This window comes from Melanostigma gelatinosum (assembly GCF_949748355.1).
Source record: "Melanostigma gelatinosum genome assembly, chromosome: 23".
NCBI lineage: Eukaryota > Metazoa > Chordata > Actinopteri > Perciformes > Zoarcidae > Melanostigma > Melanostigma gelatinosum.
Genome location: NC_136656.1, coordinates 2,963,751 through 2,982,484, shown reverse-complemented (window position 1 = coordinate 2,982,484; position 18,734 = coordinate 2,963,751). Strand labels below are relative to the sequence as shown.

At 44.6% G+C, this 18,734-nt stretch overlaps 1 protein-coding gene across 5 annotated transcripts in view; it reads left to right on the top strand.

The window, feature by feature from the left end:
• Positions 1 to 18,734, top strand: part of LOC306796654 (phosphatidylinositol-binding clathrin assembly protein) — a 56,746-nt gene extending 38,012 nt beyond the window's left edge. For 2 of the 5 annotated variants that reach the window (XM_079295705.1, XM_079295704.1), the window contains 12 exons: positions 348 to 433; positions 531 to 654; positions 2,739 to 2,878; positions 3,787 to 3,887; positions 5,826 to 5,933; positions 12,168 to 12,308; positions 12,676 to 12,706; positions 13,184 to 13,331; positions 14,851 to 14,874; positions 17,763 to 17,819; positions 18,032 to 18,208; positions 18,484 to 18,734. In XM_079295705.1, coding sequence (XP_079151831.1) covers positions 348 to 433; positions 531 to 654; positions 2,739 to 2,878; positions 3,787 to 3,887; positions 5,826 to 5,933; positions 12,168 to 12,308; positions 12,676 to 12,706; positions 13,184 to 13,331; positions 14,851 to 14,874; positions 17,763 to 17,819; positions 18,032 to 18,208; positions 18,484 to 18,498 — 1,152 coding nt within the window. In that variant the 3' untranslated portion in view covers positions 18,499 to 18,734. The remainder of the gene's footprint in view (positions 1 to 347; positions 434 to 530; positions 655 to 2,738; positions 2,879 to 3,786; positions 3,888 to 5,825; positions 5,934 to 12,167; positions 12,309 to 12,675; positions 12,707 to 13,183; positions 13,332 to 14,850; positions 14,875 to 17,762; positions 17,820 to 18,031; positions 18,209 to 18,483) is intronic. The other 3 variants (XM_079295707.1, XM_079295708.1, XM_079295706.1) reach the window with 3 other exon arrangements.

Sequence of the window (18,734 nt, the reverse complement as noted above, 5' to 3'; positions counted from 1 at the left end):
GAAGAAGTGGTGCAACCTCTCCTGCGCTCGCCACCTTTTTCCTCCTGCTCTTTGTTTTTCTTCAACCTCCTCTTTTGTTCTCTCGCTCTCCCCCTCTCCCTCCCTCCTTTGAGTCTCCCGCTAACAGTGTGAGTGTTTGCTGCATGTTGCCATGGCTATTCTTGGAGCCTGATGCACTCTGTTACCTTCCTGTGAGACCAACTAACTGTGTGTGTGTGTGTGTGTGAGTGAGAGAATGTATGTGAAGGTCTTTTTTTGTGCCTATATGAGAGAGTGAAAGTTAAAAAAGGATTCTCCAGAAGTTGGGCTTTCTTTTCTCTTTTCTCATATTCATGTCTCTCTCTCAGGCCCCCAGCAGCCTCCTGGAGGCCTTGGAGCAGCACTTGGCCTCTCTGGAGGGCAAGAAGACCAAGGAGCTGAATGCCGACACCAGGTAGCCGTCGCTATCACCCTGCCTTTCCTTCAAACGTATCACAACCAAAGCAGATTAAATTGACTGCCTAAATCCATCTCCAAAATGCCTTTTGCAGAGCGTCCACCCTGTCCAGCGCCGTCTCATCTCTGTCCACCACCGGCATGTCCTTCAGCCGCATGGACGAGAAGGAGAAGCAGCAGGCCCTGGAGGAGGAGCAGGCCAGACTGCAGGCTCTTAAGGTAACAGATGATACACTTTTATGACAAATCGCCTCTGAATCTAACTCTGTGCTGGAGCATCACAGCTATTAATAACAGCAGCATGTGAATTTGCGACATAATAAAAGGTTTGGATAGATTTGTGCAGGCAGAGGACCAACTACCAGGAACCAGCGTCTGACAGTCTGTCTGGACTCCATCTTTATTCAGTTTCCTTTTAGCAAAATTCTCTGAATTCCTTCTGGTAAACAGTTACGCTGTGTGTGTGTGTGTGTGTGTGTGTGTGTGTGTCCAGGGCTTTTATTGTGAAAGGTAAGAACAGAAGGAGGGTTGCTTTTGTCGAGGTTGAAAGGAGTAATAAAGTTTGCAGTCTTAGTTCAACCTACACATGCTGATGCCTTGAAGCGTGGCCTCTAACACCACATCCAATGTCGTAGATAATGCATTTTAGAAAAGAACAAAAATCCACGACCACATTGTTTCTCCCGTGTAACTGCATGTCTGTGCAAAGAACCAAAGTCCAGCGTGTTGTTTGTGTGAGGACACGAGGCCAATCACGTTGATTCTTAAATGTGTTATCATGGTCGGCCTATGAAGCGCCTCGTATTGTCCTTTTAATGCGTCTTTTTTAAATCATTTTAGTGTTAAATTGACATGATTTAGTCATGAAATATGGGACTTAAGGAAACTAAACTAGATAACCAAAATTCCTCGGACAACACTCAACGTCAACCTCTTTATAAACTTATTGAATAATTAAACCTTGTGAGGAAAAGTGTAAACTGTGAGGCTAAATGTGTGCGTGCACAGATTTGACTTTAGATCTTTTGAACTAAAAAAAACTCATTCACAATAAGCTGAGAATGTGCGACTGCAGTAATTGACGTGGGTTGAAGACCACGCTGTGACTGCTGGCAGAGCCACGATCAACACTTGAGCTCTGACAAACTAAAATTGCTGTTGCCGATAGATTTCCCAGCGACTGCCGATCGCTGAACTCCAGTTGAGGATAAAGGCCAAGAGTCTCAGTGGCGAGCCATACAAGCCAGCAAACTGTAATCGAGTAAGAGCAGTGAAGCGCCTGTCTGTGTGTGTGGCGTGCTCGCATCCTGGCAGAGAAGATACAGTTTGTGTCTAGCAGTGTTGTCGGATCCGTGTGTGTGTGCGTGCGCGGGGTTGATTGGATTTTTTAGCGCGCTGTTTACTCCGTGCCCTTGGTTGCCCTGTTTCTGCCGGGGTCCACTGATTACCTTTGGGTTCAGTTTGGAAGGAGGAGGGGAGATAAAGTGAGCGCTGGACATAACACGGCGAGGGTGAGCGGGGGGTCGTCCAGATACTCCAGTCCAGCTGGCTGCGCGCTCTGGTGTCCATATGGACTCGCCGCACTCACACACCTCTCTAAAAAAACCCACTCTGCTACTGTCCAGCTGGGGCCTCAACCCAAACAATAACATCGGCTCCCATTTGTTCCTCGGTACACGATCAGAATACAAATGAAGAGGACTCGGGGCCCGGCGGAGGCTGGTACAGCAGGAGAGCCTCTTCATTATTCTGCTCCAAGTCCAAATTCTTTTAAAGGGTGGACGAGGTTGTGAAGTCAATTGGTCATTCCCATACCTTTTTTAAAGTTTGGGTTTGGAACTGAATTAAAACAGCTTTTTTTGTCACTAGAAAACCAATGTGATTGGCCGTAAAGTTCTCTCAGCTAATCGTCTGTCATTATATACACACTGTGTGTGCTGAATCCCACACCAGCAGGAAACCTTGCCAGCAAAAAAAACAAACAAGTAATAAATGGACAAATTCAATTTGGATGCAGGCCTGGATTTTAGTCTTAAATCTGAAGCCAAGAATGATCCACATAACACCAAGCACCACATTTTAAAAGTCTCCCCTCGATGCTCATAATGACGTGACATTGTTTGAGATGCTGAACACAGGACGTCACCGGAGGACGGCACACCTGTAGAGGGCCTACGAGAATGTGTTTGAATTATGTTATGTAGAGTGAACTGGAAACAAAAGTCTCATTCATTTCCAATGGGAAGTGACTGTTTAACCATTGATTTCCTGATGACATTGTGGTGTGTTTGTGTGTTTTCCAGGACCTGCGTCTGAAGGAGATGGGCATGCAGACTCCTCCCTCTGCCTCCCCCAGCAGCCAATCAATCGGCGGCGGCATCAGCAACAACAACCACATCACACAAACCCCAGAGTTGTTCACCTCCACGCTGTCTGCCAACAGGTACACACACACACGTTATGTTGTTAGGATGTTGAATATTGATCACAGATGGATAAATAGATACTTATATCCATTATTGCTACAAACCCAGTCAGACGACGTATTTAACAGACACGTTGTTTTGCTTTGAACTTCTCAATATGAAGTACATGTTGGTTGCACAATGTAATGGCTGTTGAATAATTGAACAATCAGCGTTTAGTTTGGTTCCCCATAACGTTCACTTTCACGATTCAATTCTGTCTGCCACAAGTGTGTCAACCGTTGCCCAACCAAAACAGGAAGACGGGCAGCGCTTCTGTTTTCCTCAGCAGCTATTCCCAGTTAGTCTCAATCTGAAGCTCTTTGCAGTTTCTCCCGTAGTGGAAATGGCACGAAAATTAAGTGCACAGTATGAAAAGAAGAATATTATGCAGGCTGTTTCAGAACAAAACGAACCCTCGTATCACACCAGCGACTGCTTCCAGCTGCAGCGGAGCAACAATAAGACTTTGTTCTCGATAATCAGAACCGAATTTATACTCAACATGCACACACTGTTACACGCTGCGAGTTTACTGCTCCAAACTGTTTTATTGCTCTGCGGAAGTTTTTTACAGCCCTTAGAGAGCGAGGATTAATCTTAATCTGTGACAAACGCACATCTTTAATGGTGACTTCAGCTATTTATGTGCTGTTGATTAAATATTAATGCCGTCTGTCTTTCTGTACCTCTCTGTTCTGTTTCTCTTTGTCTTCTGGCGGACTTCTTCGCTCTCTGCCGTTCATCTCATCCTCCCATTGTCTCTCTTTTCTCTCACTGACTTGTCATCTATTCTTTCTCTATCCTACCACTTCTGTCTTTCTCCTTCTTCTTCTCTCATTATCCCTCTTTCCTTCCTTCTCTCTCTCTCTCTTTCCCTCCTCAGTGTGCCCAATCTGAACAGCGACCTGTTTGATCTTCAGCCGGCCTTCATCCCCGCTGTGCAGAGCAATCCTTCAATCTCCACCGCCAACAGTGCCTGGGGAGGTGCGCTGCACACACACACACACACACACCTGCAGGTGCACACATGCAAATAAGACTTGCATGCACACACTGATCAATTGATGTTAGTGTTTTGCATTCTGGGGGTTTTCTCCCTCCGGCCAGTCGTCCACATCTCTGCCCATCTCGTCTTTTTATGTGAACCATCCATCCTCCCGTCACCATTCCCTCCTCTCATCAGAAACTAATGTTGCATGACCCAGCCGGTGTCTTGCGTCGACGCACATTTAAACAAGTTTCCGTGGGCGTCGGTGTTTACGTTGTGAGCACTCGTGGTAGTTTTGTGATAATGAATCCTGAAACCAATGAGATCCGACCGACCCCGCTCCTCGTTCTCTTCTCTGTCGGTGTGGGAAAATTGTGGCTGCAGCAGAAATGCTGAGCAGCAACATCGGCTTTCACATATTAGCTTTGCTGTACTGTATACCCCCCCCCCCCCCTCCTGTTTCTGAATATAAGTTTCAGCTCAAAATCAGCGCATCAAAAAGTAGCACAAAGATGAGTCTGGAAGCACTGTTAGCGCGGATTATTACAGGATTTATGACAGAGGATTAAGCTGAAGCCGTTTATATAAAGAGTTTGGCCAGACTTCAGAGTCTAAACTACTTCTTAGCTTAAATATCAGCCCTTACGCTATCAGTGGCTGTGACACAGGAGCTGGGATAACGATCCCCTGTGCTTTCCTCAAAAACAACACAAAGGATGCTCACTCCAGTAAACACCAACGGCTATAAACCTCGGACACACTGAAGTGTTAAAGGAATAGTTTGCCATTTGGGGGAAATATGTTCAATTGGATTTCTGCCAGAGAGTTTTAGACGAGAAGATTGGACGCAACTCTCGCACGAAGCTACAGACAGCAGCCGGTTAGCCTAGCTTAGCATAAAGACTGGAAACGAGGGGAAACGGTTAGCCTGCATTCATCAAGCAGCTCCTCAAAAGCCCACTAATTAACAGCGTGTATCTGTGCTTGTTTCCCGTGAAGTGGAAAACAAGGATTTGCCATTTTACGGGGGTTTGTGTGCTAAACTATTTCCTGCCTCGAGGAAGTTCATGTTCCTGGCCAAGAAATAGTTTATTCTGTAAAAGACAATATTCCGACTGAGCCGTTAACATGGCTGCTAAAAAGGAATATTCCACTAATATTCCCCATAACATGCAGCATTATATCCTGGGATTAACGTAAAACACACCCATGACGTACGTCCTACAGCTACGGCTTTTAAATACCTTGAATTCCTGTTCCAGATGTACAATGCAAAAAAGGCTGCTTGTAAACAAGCAAATGTGTCGCACAGAAAAACAATTGAGACACTCTGAATGCGCTGCAAACGTGTCAAAAGAACGTCTTAATCTGAAGATGCAGCATTCAGAAAAAGGCCTAATTTAAAAGGAATGTGCTGTTTACATGATCCATATCACAATGATTATGGTGATAGTGTGCCTGTAGACGTAGTCAGTGTTGTGTTCTTAAAGGTTCGTTGTAACGATGGATGTCATTCTTGTGAGTTTCGTCGTGTATTCTCGTTTCGTGGACTCCACAAAGACAACGGCTCTCTGAGGCTTCAAGCCTTTAATCCCCAAACAGGGATGTGGATGGAGACAAAAACACAAAAGGTGCATCGCCGGATTTTCTCGTGCACGGGCTTAAGCTCTCCTCTGAAAGCCTGACATTCCCGACAGCCTCCACAGAATCCCAAGCTGCCAAGCAACAACAATGGCAGCACTCCGGAGACCGTAACGTCCACGTTCTTCGTCTAATTGGATTCGTTTAGGGGGTGGTGGAAAGCCATGATTTCCTAAACAGGCTAAAATCACAATCTGATGTTTGTATCTGCAGCTCTTTTAAATCTGTTGTCAGAGAGTCCCGGACGGTTATCTGGTGCGGCTTAAACATTCACATCTAACTGCATCCCTCAGGATTGGAGAACCAGCAGCAGCAGACCAGCGCAGCCATGACTGTAGATTTCGATGCTGTGTTTGGGAATAAGGCCGCGCCCAGTAACAACGGCCCACAACCTGCAGCCGGTAAAGCCAGCCCTGAAAACTAAAAACCTTTCTGACTCTGCTCGGCTAGCACGAGCGTAGCATTGAACTAACCCTCTGACCTGGGTGGGTGTTGGTAGCTTTACTAGCTCTGTCGCGTCGCCTGTTGTTTGAGTCTAACACTGTAGTGACGGTAACCCTTAATCCCAGAGACGAGGGATCAGTTAACTTTAAATTCAGTTGGATTGTCAAGTAACTTGATGAATGAAAATACATCGAAACAGGAGACAAAGTTCAGAAAAGATCATTTGTGTGTTTTTATTAAGAGTTTAACTTTGCTTCTTCAGGACTGTGTGGGTGTATTTTGATCAGATATAAATGACGACATAAGATAACGACCCCACAACTGTGATCAGATTTAGATATAATATCTTATATAATCCGTCAGAGCCCCGCCCACTTTAGGGCCTTTTAAAGATGACACATTGAACTAAAAGTTAACTGATCCCAGCTCTTGATTTCCCTCCGTGACTCATCTTTTCTCTGAGGGTTCCTACACAGATCTGCAAATTCCACAAATATGAGCAATGAAACAAATCTTTTCCAGTTTATAAACCGACAGGAAAGTTGGTTAAATGCTATCAAGTCTTTTTATGTCGGCGTTCTCGTCAGTATCATCAGTCATAAAATGATTCTGAGAAAAAGCAAAGTTTCCAGTTATTTCCTGTGAATCTTTTGGCTCACATCATTGAATCCATTGAATAGATAGGGTGGAGGAACCCTCTCTCCACTATTACAGCTGCTCTTGTTGTGGTTTCCTGCCTGTTACGGTAACCGCTTCAGACTGATGGCTCTTAAGCGTTGCAGGTCTGGGACTTTGGCTCCGAGCTCCGTTGTTGGCTTACTTTCCTTTCACCGCTCAGCAACTGACACAATCAATCTCTGTACTCCTCAAACCCCATTCGGGTCCTGAGACGCTCCTGCAGAGCATATCATGTGAGCAGCTATATACCTGCAGCCGACGTAGGAAAGACCAGAACCAAAGGAAAGCCTTCTGAAGCTAATGCTAGGTATTAAACTTAACTATTAAAAGCACAGCTAAATACTCACTAGCACACAAATTGTGTATTAATCCACGACTGAAAATAGTGCCCAACGTTTGCTTCCGGTGGCCAGTTGTTTCAGGAAATAATTTAACCTTTTTGTGGATTCACGTCTTCAGTAGGAGTGCCGCATAAATGCTGGGATTGTTGGAAAGTTTAGGAGACCATTCGGGATTTTGAATATTGCCAGAATTATCCCTACAATTTCAGTGAAAAGCGTTGTTAAAAAAATGTTAATTGTCATTGTTTATCAGGCAACTTTGCTCTATATTCTTAAACAATCCGTTATTTCCAAAGTGAGGTCTCACTCTGGTCCGTTTTTCCAGGTTCAAACGTATCCCCTTGTCTTCATCCATCCGAGTGTAGTGTCTTTTTTTTCACAGCCCATAAATTAGCGCTACTGGAGATTTGCCAGGATTAATTAATCAGCTGTTTTCTCCACACCAGCAGTCACTGCTCATCTGTGTGACTTAATGGAAACAGCATTATCACACAGCGCGAGATCGCTAAGTATACAGCTGGAGAACCGTTCTTGGAAAACAACAAATGGACTCTGAAGCGGTTTTGTTTATTTCCTGGCAGAAACAGTGATTTTCACGGTATTAGTTGTGTTTGCACAGCTGCATCGTTGCTTCTTCAAACATTTCCCAGATAAAGCTTTTGTTTTCCAAATGTTTTGCAAGACTTCAGTGCAGATTTCTCTGGCTTGCTCTAATCTTTTAACCCCGTTGAACTCTTCTGCTCTGAAGTAACAGTTGGAGGCTTGCGGCCGCAGTGTGCAGCCCGGTTCTGGCTTTGGACGGACTAACTTCCTTCTATAAATAGAGCTCTTGTTGAAGCTGCCACTACAAATACCAATACACCATCTGGCAGCGTCTCACAAAAATTCCTGTGTGTGTGTGTGCAGCTACTGTACTGCATGTTTCCATCTGCATCGTCTGCACACCGTCCACATGTGTCATTTTCTGTTCACAAGTCGCCTGTCACTTTGCTTCATCCCATCTGTCTGCTACTGCTCCTTTGTTTTGTTGTCGTTCACACCGTTTGCACACTCCTCCTTCTCTTTATTTCCTCTCTCTCTCTCTCTCTCTCTCTCTCTCTCTCTCTCTCTCTCTCTCTCTCTCCCCCCCCTCTCTCTCTCTCTCTCTCTCTCTCTCCATCACACATCACAAAGCAAGAATCACCCAGGCAACTCCTTTCCATCTGCTCTCCTCTTCCTCTTTGCTCTCCCGTCCGCCTCCTTCCTCTGCAAAGTCTCCAATTTATTTTCTCCCACTTTTAACTTTTATCTGACTGCACAAGGAGTTGGAAGCGTAGTTTCATCTTTTTAATATTGGATTTTTAAAAACATTTTAAAGGCAGCGCACAATGTGTGATGTCTTCATAATGTATTCTCCATTTTCCATCATCCATATCTATTGCCGTTTTAATTATTCCTCTAAGGGATGCGTCTTTGTTTCCGTTTCTGTGCAAGATTGCTGACATTTTTCATTTAATTTGAGCAAATTAATATCTGTTAATGCCTTTGCTGTATCTGTTATTTCACCACTTTAATGTGTGTCGTCTCTGCTTGTATTCATGCCATTTAAATTTGTTATATTGAACTGTTTACTGTCTCAATCTTTGCTCGTGCTCAACCTTCTGTTAACACATGAAAGAAAGACTGACTGAAGGTTATTGAATATATTGTTATCGGCAAACTAATCAAGTTTCAGTACTTTTAAGCTAAAGGCTTAACAGCAATCTTACACGGTCAGACCGAGGGAGTGAGTTCGAGTTGATGCCGTCACATTTGCGTAAAAGCTGCAGATTAAATCCACAGAGATGCACATCATGTGATGATAAATGTCACTCGTTTATCATCCGTTATGCATGAAAGCAGGATTGTGTTACAATTAGATAACGGTGTGTCCTTACATTCTTCCTTATTGTACTACAAGGACTAACTAGCTCTACACTTGCAAAACAATTATGTTCATTTATTTTCCATTTCTTCTTCACGGATCACTAGCTGGTGGGGAGGCAGAACTCTTTACTGGGCTCTGTTAGCTTTAGCTACGTGTACGTAGCCCTCAGCTTCATATTTAGGAGGGTTGTTGTGTCAAAGTGATTCAGCTGGGAGCATTAAATAGTCAGATGGAGGCAGCGGATCCAACAAACTCACCGACAGATGTTGTTTCCACAGACAAAAACCAAAAGTCTTCGGCTAGAAAGGAGAAACTCTGTCTGACATCAAGTTATTGTTTCAAAGACGTTTACTTCTGGTTCCCTCGTCTCCAAGTTCATGGATTTATGGTTAGTTGTCTGAAATCAAAGTGGTGATGATTTATTAACACTATCTTGCTGAACAAAAGTATCGTAAACCAGAGTTTAGTTTCTGCAATAATCCAAAATACAATGGGGGAAATCTCATGGTCTTTCTGTCTAGGGAACCAGTGCGATGCTAACTTCCTGGTGGGCGTACACAAATGCTTCATCTCAGCAGCACTCTATAGAATAAGGGGGTGGAGCTTCAGTTCTTTGCCTCGTAGTGATTTACTGCTGAAATTATTCCTCGAAAGGATGCAGCTTTACTTCCGTTTCCTGTGGAAGATTGCTGACGTTGCGTATTTATCATAATGCTTCTGCTTTATCTGGAATTAAGATTTTGTAATCGGCGACTTGCTAAAGGTCATAAAATCAAATGCAACCTGTAACAAAACTGAGAATGCTCTTCTCCCTTCATATCATATCTGTCCCTAAACATTATGGAAGTGTTGCGGCTCCTTCTGTAAAGATGCTGTCATATCTATAACAGCCATAACTTTAACCAATAGATGACCCAGCATGTCTGAACAGGGCTTTAAGATATTCCAACTAAATAGTTTAAGTAACAGATTTCTCCCTCCCAGCGTTTTGGAATCGAACCCTTCGACATGGATTTACTTCCTCGCTTCCCTTTGATCTTAAATTCTATTGGCTGTCAAATCCTCTGCTGAAACACCTAAGCTAACACTGATAGCATCATCCCCCACAGTTCAATACGGCGCTCGCTTCATCGCCTCCCTCCTCCATCTATCTGCTCCGTGGTTCGTGTGTGGTCTACTGGGCTCGTCTCTCTTCTGCTCTCCCTTTCATCGCCTCCTCTCTTCTATTCCCCTCTCGGTTGAGTTTAATTCAGCGGGCTTTACTGACACGGTGGTTTTGAGAAACGGGAAACAAAATCACCCACATTGCCAAAGTGTTTTATCACAGTGACGACAACTTGAGGAGTCAAGAGAAGTAACAAGACTGTGGTTGCTTCTTCATTTTCCTTCTTTAGCTTCCTTCTTCTTCTCTGTCTCCGTGTGCGTCTCCTCATCTCCCTCCTTTTTTTCTCATCTGCTAAGCTAGCAGGAAAAGTGTTTTCTGAATCTCTTGTGTCAGCACCGCTGTCAGACCTGCACACCGCTTCCTAACTAAATATTATTCCTCCCCTTTTCTTTTTTTTTGTTCTCCCCACATCAGTTGCCTCTCTTCCTTTTCCTCCTGTGTTTCACAGGGACGCTGTAGGTTTACAGACGTCGTCTTGCATTCACGTCTCGTTCTTGTTTAGTTTTCGTACAGCTTTGTCACCTTTCATTTCATTTCTGCCACTAAAGCGAGGAAACAATAATACATATAATTACGTAAAGAAATCGACCGCTTATCATGTTGTGTTCGCTTTGAATTTTCCTTTTTTTCTCGTCTTTTCTACCACTCGCCATGTTTCTCTCCCACCAAACACACACATATAATAAACACACACACAGTCACAAGTTTCCACCAGTGCTGACATGGCGAGTTGTTAACAGGCACTTACACACACGCATCTGCAAACTCCAACACAGGAAATTACTCTTGTCATTTGCACCTACTTGCCATGGGCTGCAACTACACACAAACACACACACACACACACACACACGCATGTTCAAAACGAATCACTGTTTGGTGTAGGAGTGTGTAGATGACGGCCACGAACGGATAGATCAATCATCTCTAGAACAAGTGCTGCGAGCTACTGAGTCAGGGATTACGGGCCGGCTGCTGATGGAACGAGGCTGCAGCGTGACTTTCATAAAAGAGTCTCGGTCGAGTGTATCTGCTTTAAACGGGAAGCTCCGCCCGTGTAGGTAAACGCTGAAAATAGAGCAGGACGAATTCATTAACAGCAATGCTCGCAGTGAGATTTGGTCGTTCACATTAAGGAAGGCACAGCTCAGCAATATTCTCAGATCAAAACCGTCCGGCGCTGCTTTCGTTAATTTGGTCGTATCGCGAGTGTAAAGTTTGGGGGGGAAATTAGGCAGAAAGTTGAGTCGGCTCTCATTTAGATTCAGGACTTTTAATGCGTTTGAAATCAGTTGCTTCTGTTCTTTAACGCTCTTCACCTCGAGCGTGAGTCCCCCCTCACTGGTTCTTCACATTTTTATGGCCACAGTTTGCAATTTGGTTAAGCGGTAAAGAAATGTTACAGCGCATATGCCATTTACAATTGCAGACTTTCTTTAAACAATGGGTCCTTGGGATTAAAGGGCCGGTGTATAGGATTTAGTTGTGTCTACTGTAGCGGGGAGGTTGCAGATTGCAACCAACCAATTACCTCGCCGCTCAAGCGTGTAGAGGACTACGGTGGCCTTCAGGTAACGCAATAGGCCCTCTCCAGAGCCAGTGGTGGGTTTGTCCGTTCTGGGCTACTGTAGAAACACGGCGGACTCTGCCGGATTACACGGCGGATTACACACTCATGAAAACATAGTTATCAATACTGTATTCCCTTTCTGCCTACACACCGAGCTAATCACGCTACGTTAGCCGCGGAGTGTGAAGTTCTCCAAATCGAATCGAGCGCAGGACTTCTATTGTAGCGTAGCGGGTCAGATATTCATACAGGAGTGAGTGTGGTATAGTTAACAGCAGATAAACACAATGTTAAATGCGTTTCTTACAGTTTTAGTGTGTTTTTAGGTTCATGAAAGACCTCCAGTGGAGACATTGAAAGCTTGACAGGAGAGCCGATTGTGCAATCACTGACTAATCTGACATACGTTTCCTCTGTCTGTGTGGTGTGCTAACCCCTGCTGTGTCCATATGATGTTGTTACCAGCCGATCTTCTCTTAAATCTATCATAAACGTGCGTTATTTACATGCGTGAGTCTGCTTCTCCTTCAGGTTTCGATGCTCTAGGAGACCTGTTGAAGCCTACGATGCCCGCACACAACGCTCCTCTTCCTCCCCCTCAAATGGCCGTCCACCACGGAGGAAAGCTGCTAGCCAACGACCTCGACTCCTCTCTGGCCAACCTCGTGGGCAGTGAGTGTCCAGATGCATGTGCACGCGTAGCTGAATGTGTCGACATTAACGGTTGAACATTTATGTAATTGGACACCGACATCATATTTCTCATGCATTCATTCATATTGACTGTGCATGCAGATACAAGGACGCACACTGTTCTATAAAGACACACGGAATATTAAAACGCCGGTCGCTTTCACGTGTTTTTTTGAAAGAAAACAAAACCTCTTCATGTAGAATTTCAATTAAACACGTGAATGTTGATAACTCGTGAAAAGATTGATGTCGGGGAACAAAGATGAAGGGAAGTCGGAGAGAGAGAGAGATATAAACATTTCCTCTCGTTTAACTGTGACCGCTCATTTTCTCTCCGTTTCCTCAGATCTGCAGTTCGGCGGGACCCCGGCCAAGAAGTAAGTGTCTTTGAGTTGTGATGATACCGTTTCAATGTTGTGCCCGTAGTCCAGGCTGGAGGATTTATGCACTGACGAAACAAATGCGCCTCGCTGTTGTACTGAACTCAACTGTTGCCAGCATCCCTACCTTCAGTCTGCCAACACATAAACTTCCACTACTAAAAGTCAAGTTTAATTTATTATTAAGTATTCAGTCGCTTTTAACTCCTCGGGTTTGCGATGAAGTGCTTCTGTCGAGCGTTAAAAAGGCAAGAGACTGCAAGTACGGCAGAAACATGAATAGAGCCTTTGTGCAGCAGAGTTGCTGCTTTAAAAACCATGATGCGCCTCAGGGGGGGGGAATAAAGAATAAGAATAATCTCCAAGTAAATGTTCAGCATTTCTATCTTCCAAAGACGTGAGTTTGCTGCTGTTTTTGAACCGGCCCTGAGGTGGAGCGGGTTAGGATGACGCTGTGTTTGTTTGGTTGCGCTGTTCGTCCCTCTTCAGGCCAGAGATGCAGTGGAACCAGAGCGGCGAGAAGAAGCTGACGGGAGGCCATAACTGGCAGAATAAGACCATGTCGACCACACAGTGGGGCCCGGCGCCCATGGCCCCACAGCCCATGCCTGTACAACACGTGGTGAGGAGACAGAAACTCACACTGAACACGAAGACGCACGAAAAACAAAGACTCGTTTGAGTCGTGTGAGTCGCAGTAAAACCTGAGAGTTTGCCCTCAAAGAATCCATCAAGGTGTCTGGAAGTTTATTACAACTTGGATCTTATTTTGATGAATGAAGCCAAAACTACTAAAAATAAGAGCAAAGTTATAATAGACCAGAAGTATCCTTAATGAGAATCGATCAAGGTGTCTGTAAATCCTGGAAACCTCTCAAAGTCAAATAGCTTCAAGTGTTTGATTAATTCTTTAATATGTTCTGACTTCTTATTGTTTTGCATTAAAGGAATAGTTTGTGGGAAATACACGTATTTCTTGACGAGCGTTGGATAAGAAGATCAGTAACTCTCGTGTCTGTCCATGAAACATGGGGCTACAAACAATTCATGATTTTTCAGGGGGTTACATTATTTGCCGGACTGTTTCCTGGCTTCACTTAGCTTAGCTTAGCATTCAGACTTTAAACAGTTTGAAACGGCTAGCTTGGATTCGTCCAATGCTAACGAAATCTGCCTACCAGACATGAGAGTGATATCAATGTTCTCGTCTGACACTCAACAGAAAGAAAACGTCACAAAACTACAACTTTACCTGCGAGAAATCAGTGAACGAGCTGTTTCTCAGTTTTGGAAGTCTTAGTTCATCTGAAAAATACTTGCAGACGCCTCGCTATTAAAATACAGGATCTAAGACTGACGGTCTGTGTGCATGTGAATGTTTTGCACTGCTATGTTCCGTATATAGATGGAAGTGTTGGTCATGTGAGTGCATTGTGTTGGTGCAGTGTGTGCGTGTGTGTGTGTGTGTGTGTGTGTGCGCGCGCGCTGATCTTGGCAGCTCCTGATTGGCCTCCTGATCTCCGGACAGCCGTTTCTGGCTGACGAGGACAAACTGTCACTAACCCTCCGCTTCCTCTCTTTCTCCCTTTCCTCCCCCTCCATATATCTATTTATTTTTCTCTCTCTCGCTCTCCTTTCCGTCCTCCTTCCCTCCTCACCCCTGCTGTCATTCCTTCTCTCCTTCCCGTGCCGCTCGTCCTCTTCATGCATTCTGTTTTTTTTACACCGTCATCCGCCCGTCTTCCTTCCCCTCTTCGTCCGTTTTATCGCATCTCTGTTTTGCGTTGTCATCTGCTCGTCCTGTTTTCGCCGCGCTGCCTTTGACATCTGCCCGGCCGTCTTCTGACCCCTCATACTTTAAAAACAAAAAATGTGCTTAACTTGCTTCTGTCGGTCTTCCATCTTTGCCTACGTTGTGGTTTCTTTCTTTTCCCGTCCTCGCTCCTCTGTTCTTCTCATTTGGCCTCTTTACCTTCTCTTGGTATCTTCTTCTTTGCATCCCTCTGTCATCATCTCCTCATTTTCTTGGATTTTCTCTCCCTCACATTGTCACGTTCTCTCATCCTCTGCCCTCTCCCGTCCCTCTCCATCTTTCTCTCCGTCTGTCTTTTGTCTCTTTTCCTTGTTGCGTCCTGATGCAGAATGGAATGTTCTATACTAGTTATGTAAGTACTTATCCCTGTTTAGTAAAACACGTCTCAATGACTTCTCAGTGACTCTTGTAATGTGCTTTCAACCTCCCTCTCGCTGTCTCCCAATTTTCTCTGTCACCTCTTTCTTTCTTGTGTTCTTTGAGACGTGTAACCCTCTCACCGCTGTGCTACAGGCTAATGATCTGTGCTAGTTATGTAAGCACCAACATCAACTGTGTGATAGGAAGTCAGAGGAGGGTGCTACTTTTGTCCTCCTGTTACTTTCTTTTTGATATCGGGTCTAGCCTTGTTTGTCTCTTGTACATCTTCCTGATGCCATGTTGTTGTTGTTTTAACCAAAAGTGACACGAGAGGGTGACGCTCTCGTGTAGTACAACCGACCCCTGTACAACCGACCCCTGAATAAGACTTTCGTCGGCGACCGAAATGTTACAATTGACTTTCATGAAGTGAAAACACATTGTGAAAGAGTTAAAGTTCTAAGACTAAAACACAGCCAACTCCCTGACCGGCCAACGCTGTGGTAGCGACCTGTCAATCAGCGTGTAGCCCCGCCCTAAAGCATCCCCTGCTTTATGGTCTGTGTGAAAATGGACCATAATGTACTAAGTGAACATCATGCTGTATTGAAGAAGACTTGAAACTAGAGATTGAGACATAAACTCATGTTTACAATGTTTACTGAGGTAATACATCAAGAGAGAAGTAGAGTCATTTTCTCATAGACTTCTATACAACCAGAGGAGTCGCCCCCTGGTGGTCACTAGAGAGAATGCAGCTTTAAAGTACTTCTGCATTAGCTTCATTTTTCAGAACCAGAGGTTGATTCTAATACCAAGAATTGCCTGTGGATCCTGATATATCTTATTACTCCAAAACAAACTAAGATGTATTTTCCCGTATCTGGTACAAGAGAAGGGTACATTGTGTTGTCAGCAGTGAACTGAAGGGGAGAATATTAATAGAACTGCTCAATAGTGTCACGGAGAAAGAAAACTCATTGTCTCTGTAAATATACACGCCCCAAAAACAGCAAATGTCCTCCAAAAGCCGTAACATGATAAATAAGTCATGTGGTGATATATATATATATGAGACATCGCAGGTAGCGGGGAAGCGAATAAGTAGAACCCCCACATCGGAGGTTCTCGCCAGGAGGGCAAAGTTGCAACGATCTGCGCTCACTTCATACTTAAAAATGTCAGCCAGAAATCCTGCAAAGGCATTTTTTTAACCTTCACTTGAATAAGCAGAGTTCTGACTTTGCAGAGAGAGTAAAAGAAAGAAGAGAGAGGGAGGCGGTGAAGGAATAGCAAAAGTTCACCTCTGAGAAGTCTGGATTAAGGATGCAGAGAAAAGAGAGATTTAAATAGAAAAGGAACACACAGGTAGGAAAGGAGAGAGACCCGCTGGAGGGGAAGGAGAGAGGGTGAGCGTAAAAAGATTCAAGACAAACTGTCAAGCATTATGCGTCAAGGGCCAACAGATGGACATAAATACAGACGGAGACGCTGCAGCGGTGCATGAACAGCGGCTCGTCTGCTCGGTTTCTCTCGTACATCTTGTCACGCTGAAATGAATATAATAAAGTGTCATTTGGCGCAAGGAACGGTGAGAGCCGTCAGACTCCGAGACAGATAGTTTGTCCTGCAGGTGCAGATCAAAGTAAAGTCGGTTAAATCTTTAATCGTGGTAGCTGCCTCTACATCCATGGCTACACTGCAAACAGCAGCTGCTAATAACTAATTCGTCATGCTTTAAAGTGTGGCCATTTGCCTAAATGTCAACAAATATAAGCTAAATAATATATTCTGTACCGATTTATAGAGCTTGTTTTCATTCAAAGCAACACACTATGGACACTTAAGTCATCTAAAATACAGTAAGCGACATTTATACTGCGATGTTTAAACATTGATTTAAACTTCTGCCACCGACGTGACAGTTTGTGACCGTAATTAAAAACGACAGAAAATGTTTAATGACTGTTTTGCACACTGTCAGAAGTCAGGTTGAGCTAAAAGGTTCATAAAGTACTGTAAGACGAGACTCTTTATAGATCAACCAGCGCTATGTGCTGTTTGTTAACGGCATCGACTAAGTAGCACTTAAAGGAGAATGCTGGTGTAGTTCAATTATTCCATAATGTAATCCATCATTTTAGGTGAGACTGTGAAGCTAATGCACATGCTGCAGACTGGAAGCACGTGTAACACCTCTGTAATGATTGAGGCGTTATGAAGTCATGTTAGGAAAGAAATGCCTCAGTTGTCTGGTTTACAATGATGGATTGGGGTCCGTGAAGGCAGCAGCGTGTTTCTGCAAGCAGTTAATGTGTTTTATTTACAAACAGTGTGAGCCCGCGACTCACCAGGACGACCCGCAGCGTTAAAAACAGTCGCAATTATACAGTGTACAATTCTAGGTGGTAGGGGGAGGGGAAACACGGAAGCAGGTATTCTCAAATTGCCCGTCACGTTTGAATTGGAGGACCTGCTCAGCCGGAGTGGATTTGATTTGCGGAGGGTTGGGGCGTAAACGCTGTCCTATCGAGCCGCCCCCTTTTTAAAGCGGCGGCGGTAATGATCGCTCCCAGCGGGGTTCCCCTAAGTACCTCTGCACGCTGTATTGTTGCGCTACTAATGTGCACACTTTGTCAGCATAACGTGTGTTTTCTCCTCGCGCGCACATTACGCTGTGCGTGCCGTGTTCAGACGTGTAACAGAGACAGATGAGACTTCTTGTCCGAGCTAAAATTGTCTCGAGTCTTCCGATGTTAAGTCCTTGTTGATGCTATAGCAACCGCAGTAGCTTTCAGCGTATGCATGCCATGAAATGTGTGCGTTTCTTTCTGCCACCTCTGCTTTAAGTTGACTCCTGCTCTCTGCTTTTCCATCCAGGCTCCAGCTCCCATGGCTTTTCCCATGACTACACCGCAAGTGCCTGTGTATGGAATGGTGAGTTCAATGTGCAAACATGCAGAAATAGGGCTGCAACTGAGTGTTTTTATGATTACTAAATGTGTAGAAAATGGCACCCAAATCAGAGTCTCAGAGCCGAATGTGACGTCTTTTTAGCTCAACGTTTCCTTTGTCGTCTCTTCCTTCTCCTCCGTTTCCATCCCTGTTTCTCTGACTTGTTTTTTGCGTCCCCCCTCCTCTCTCTCCAGGTCCCTCCCCACATGGCTCAGATGGGCGGGGTGCCGGTGATGGCTCCTCAGGCGATGATGTACAACCAGCCTGTTCTCAGACCCACCAACCCCTTCGCACCGATGCCCGGAGCCCAGGTCAGCTATCCAGTACTTGTGCATTCATACGCACAGAACGACACCTTTGCAACTGAAAAGGTGTTTAACAGTGAACTGTAATAACAACCTGTTCATGTAACATGTTTCTTCTTTTTGTGTCCTTATATGAGCTAACTTATGAACACCAGGGGTTCGTTTTCTTGTGAAATCGTCTCTTATCAGGTCATGTTGGCTAATTCATGCAATAATACGAATAAAAAGGACCTGTTTTTATTAATAATGCAATGTGGCATAACGCCAAGACAGAACTGATGATGTGATGAGGAGAAAAGGATCAAAATAAACCATTTTCTCCACTCTGTTTGTCTATTCAGATGCAGTTTATGTAATCCAGTCAGGGAGAAGCAGAGTGCCAAACAAACAGCAGAAGAAAACACGAGAGAGGAGCGATCAGATGGACGGAGGAATGATTTGATCGAGATAAAACGACCGAGAGACAGACAGACGACAAGATAACCAACCAACACCAAAAAAAACACGTTGGAAAGAGGAGGAGGAGGAGGAGGAGGAGGAGGAGGAGATGAGCGAGCAGAGGATGGAGGGGTGGTGGTGGGGAAGATGTCAT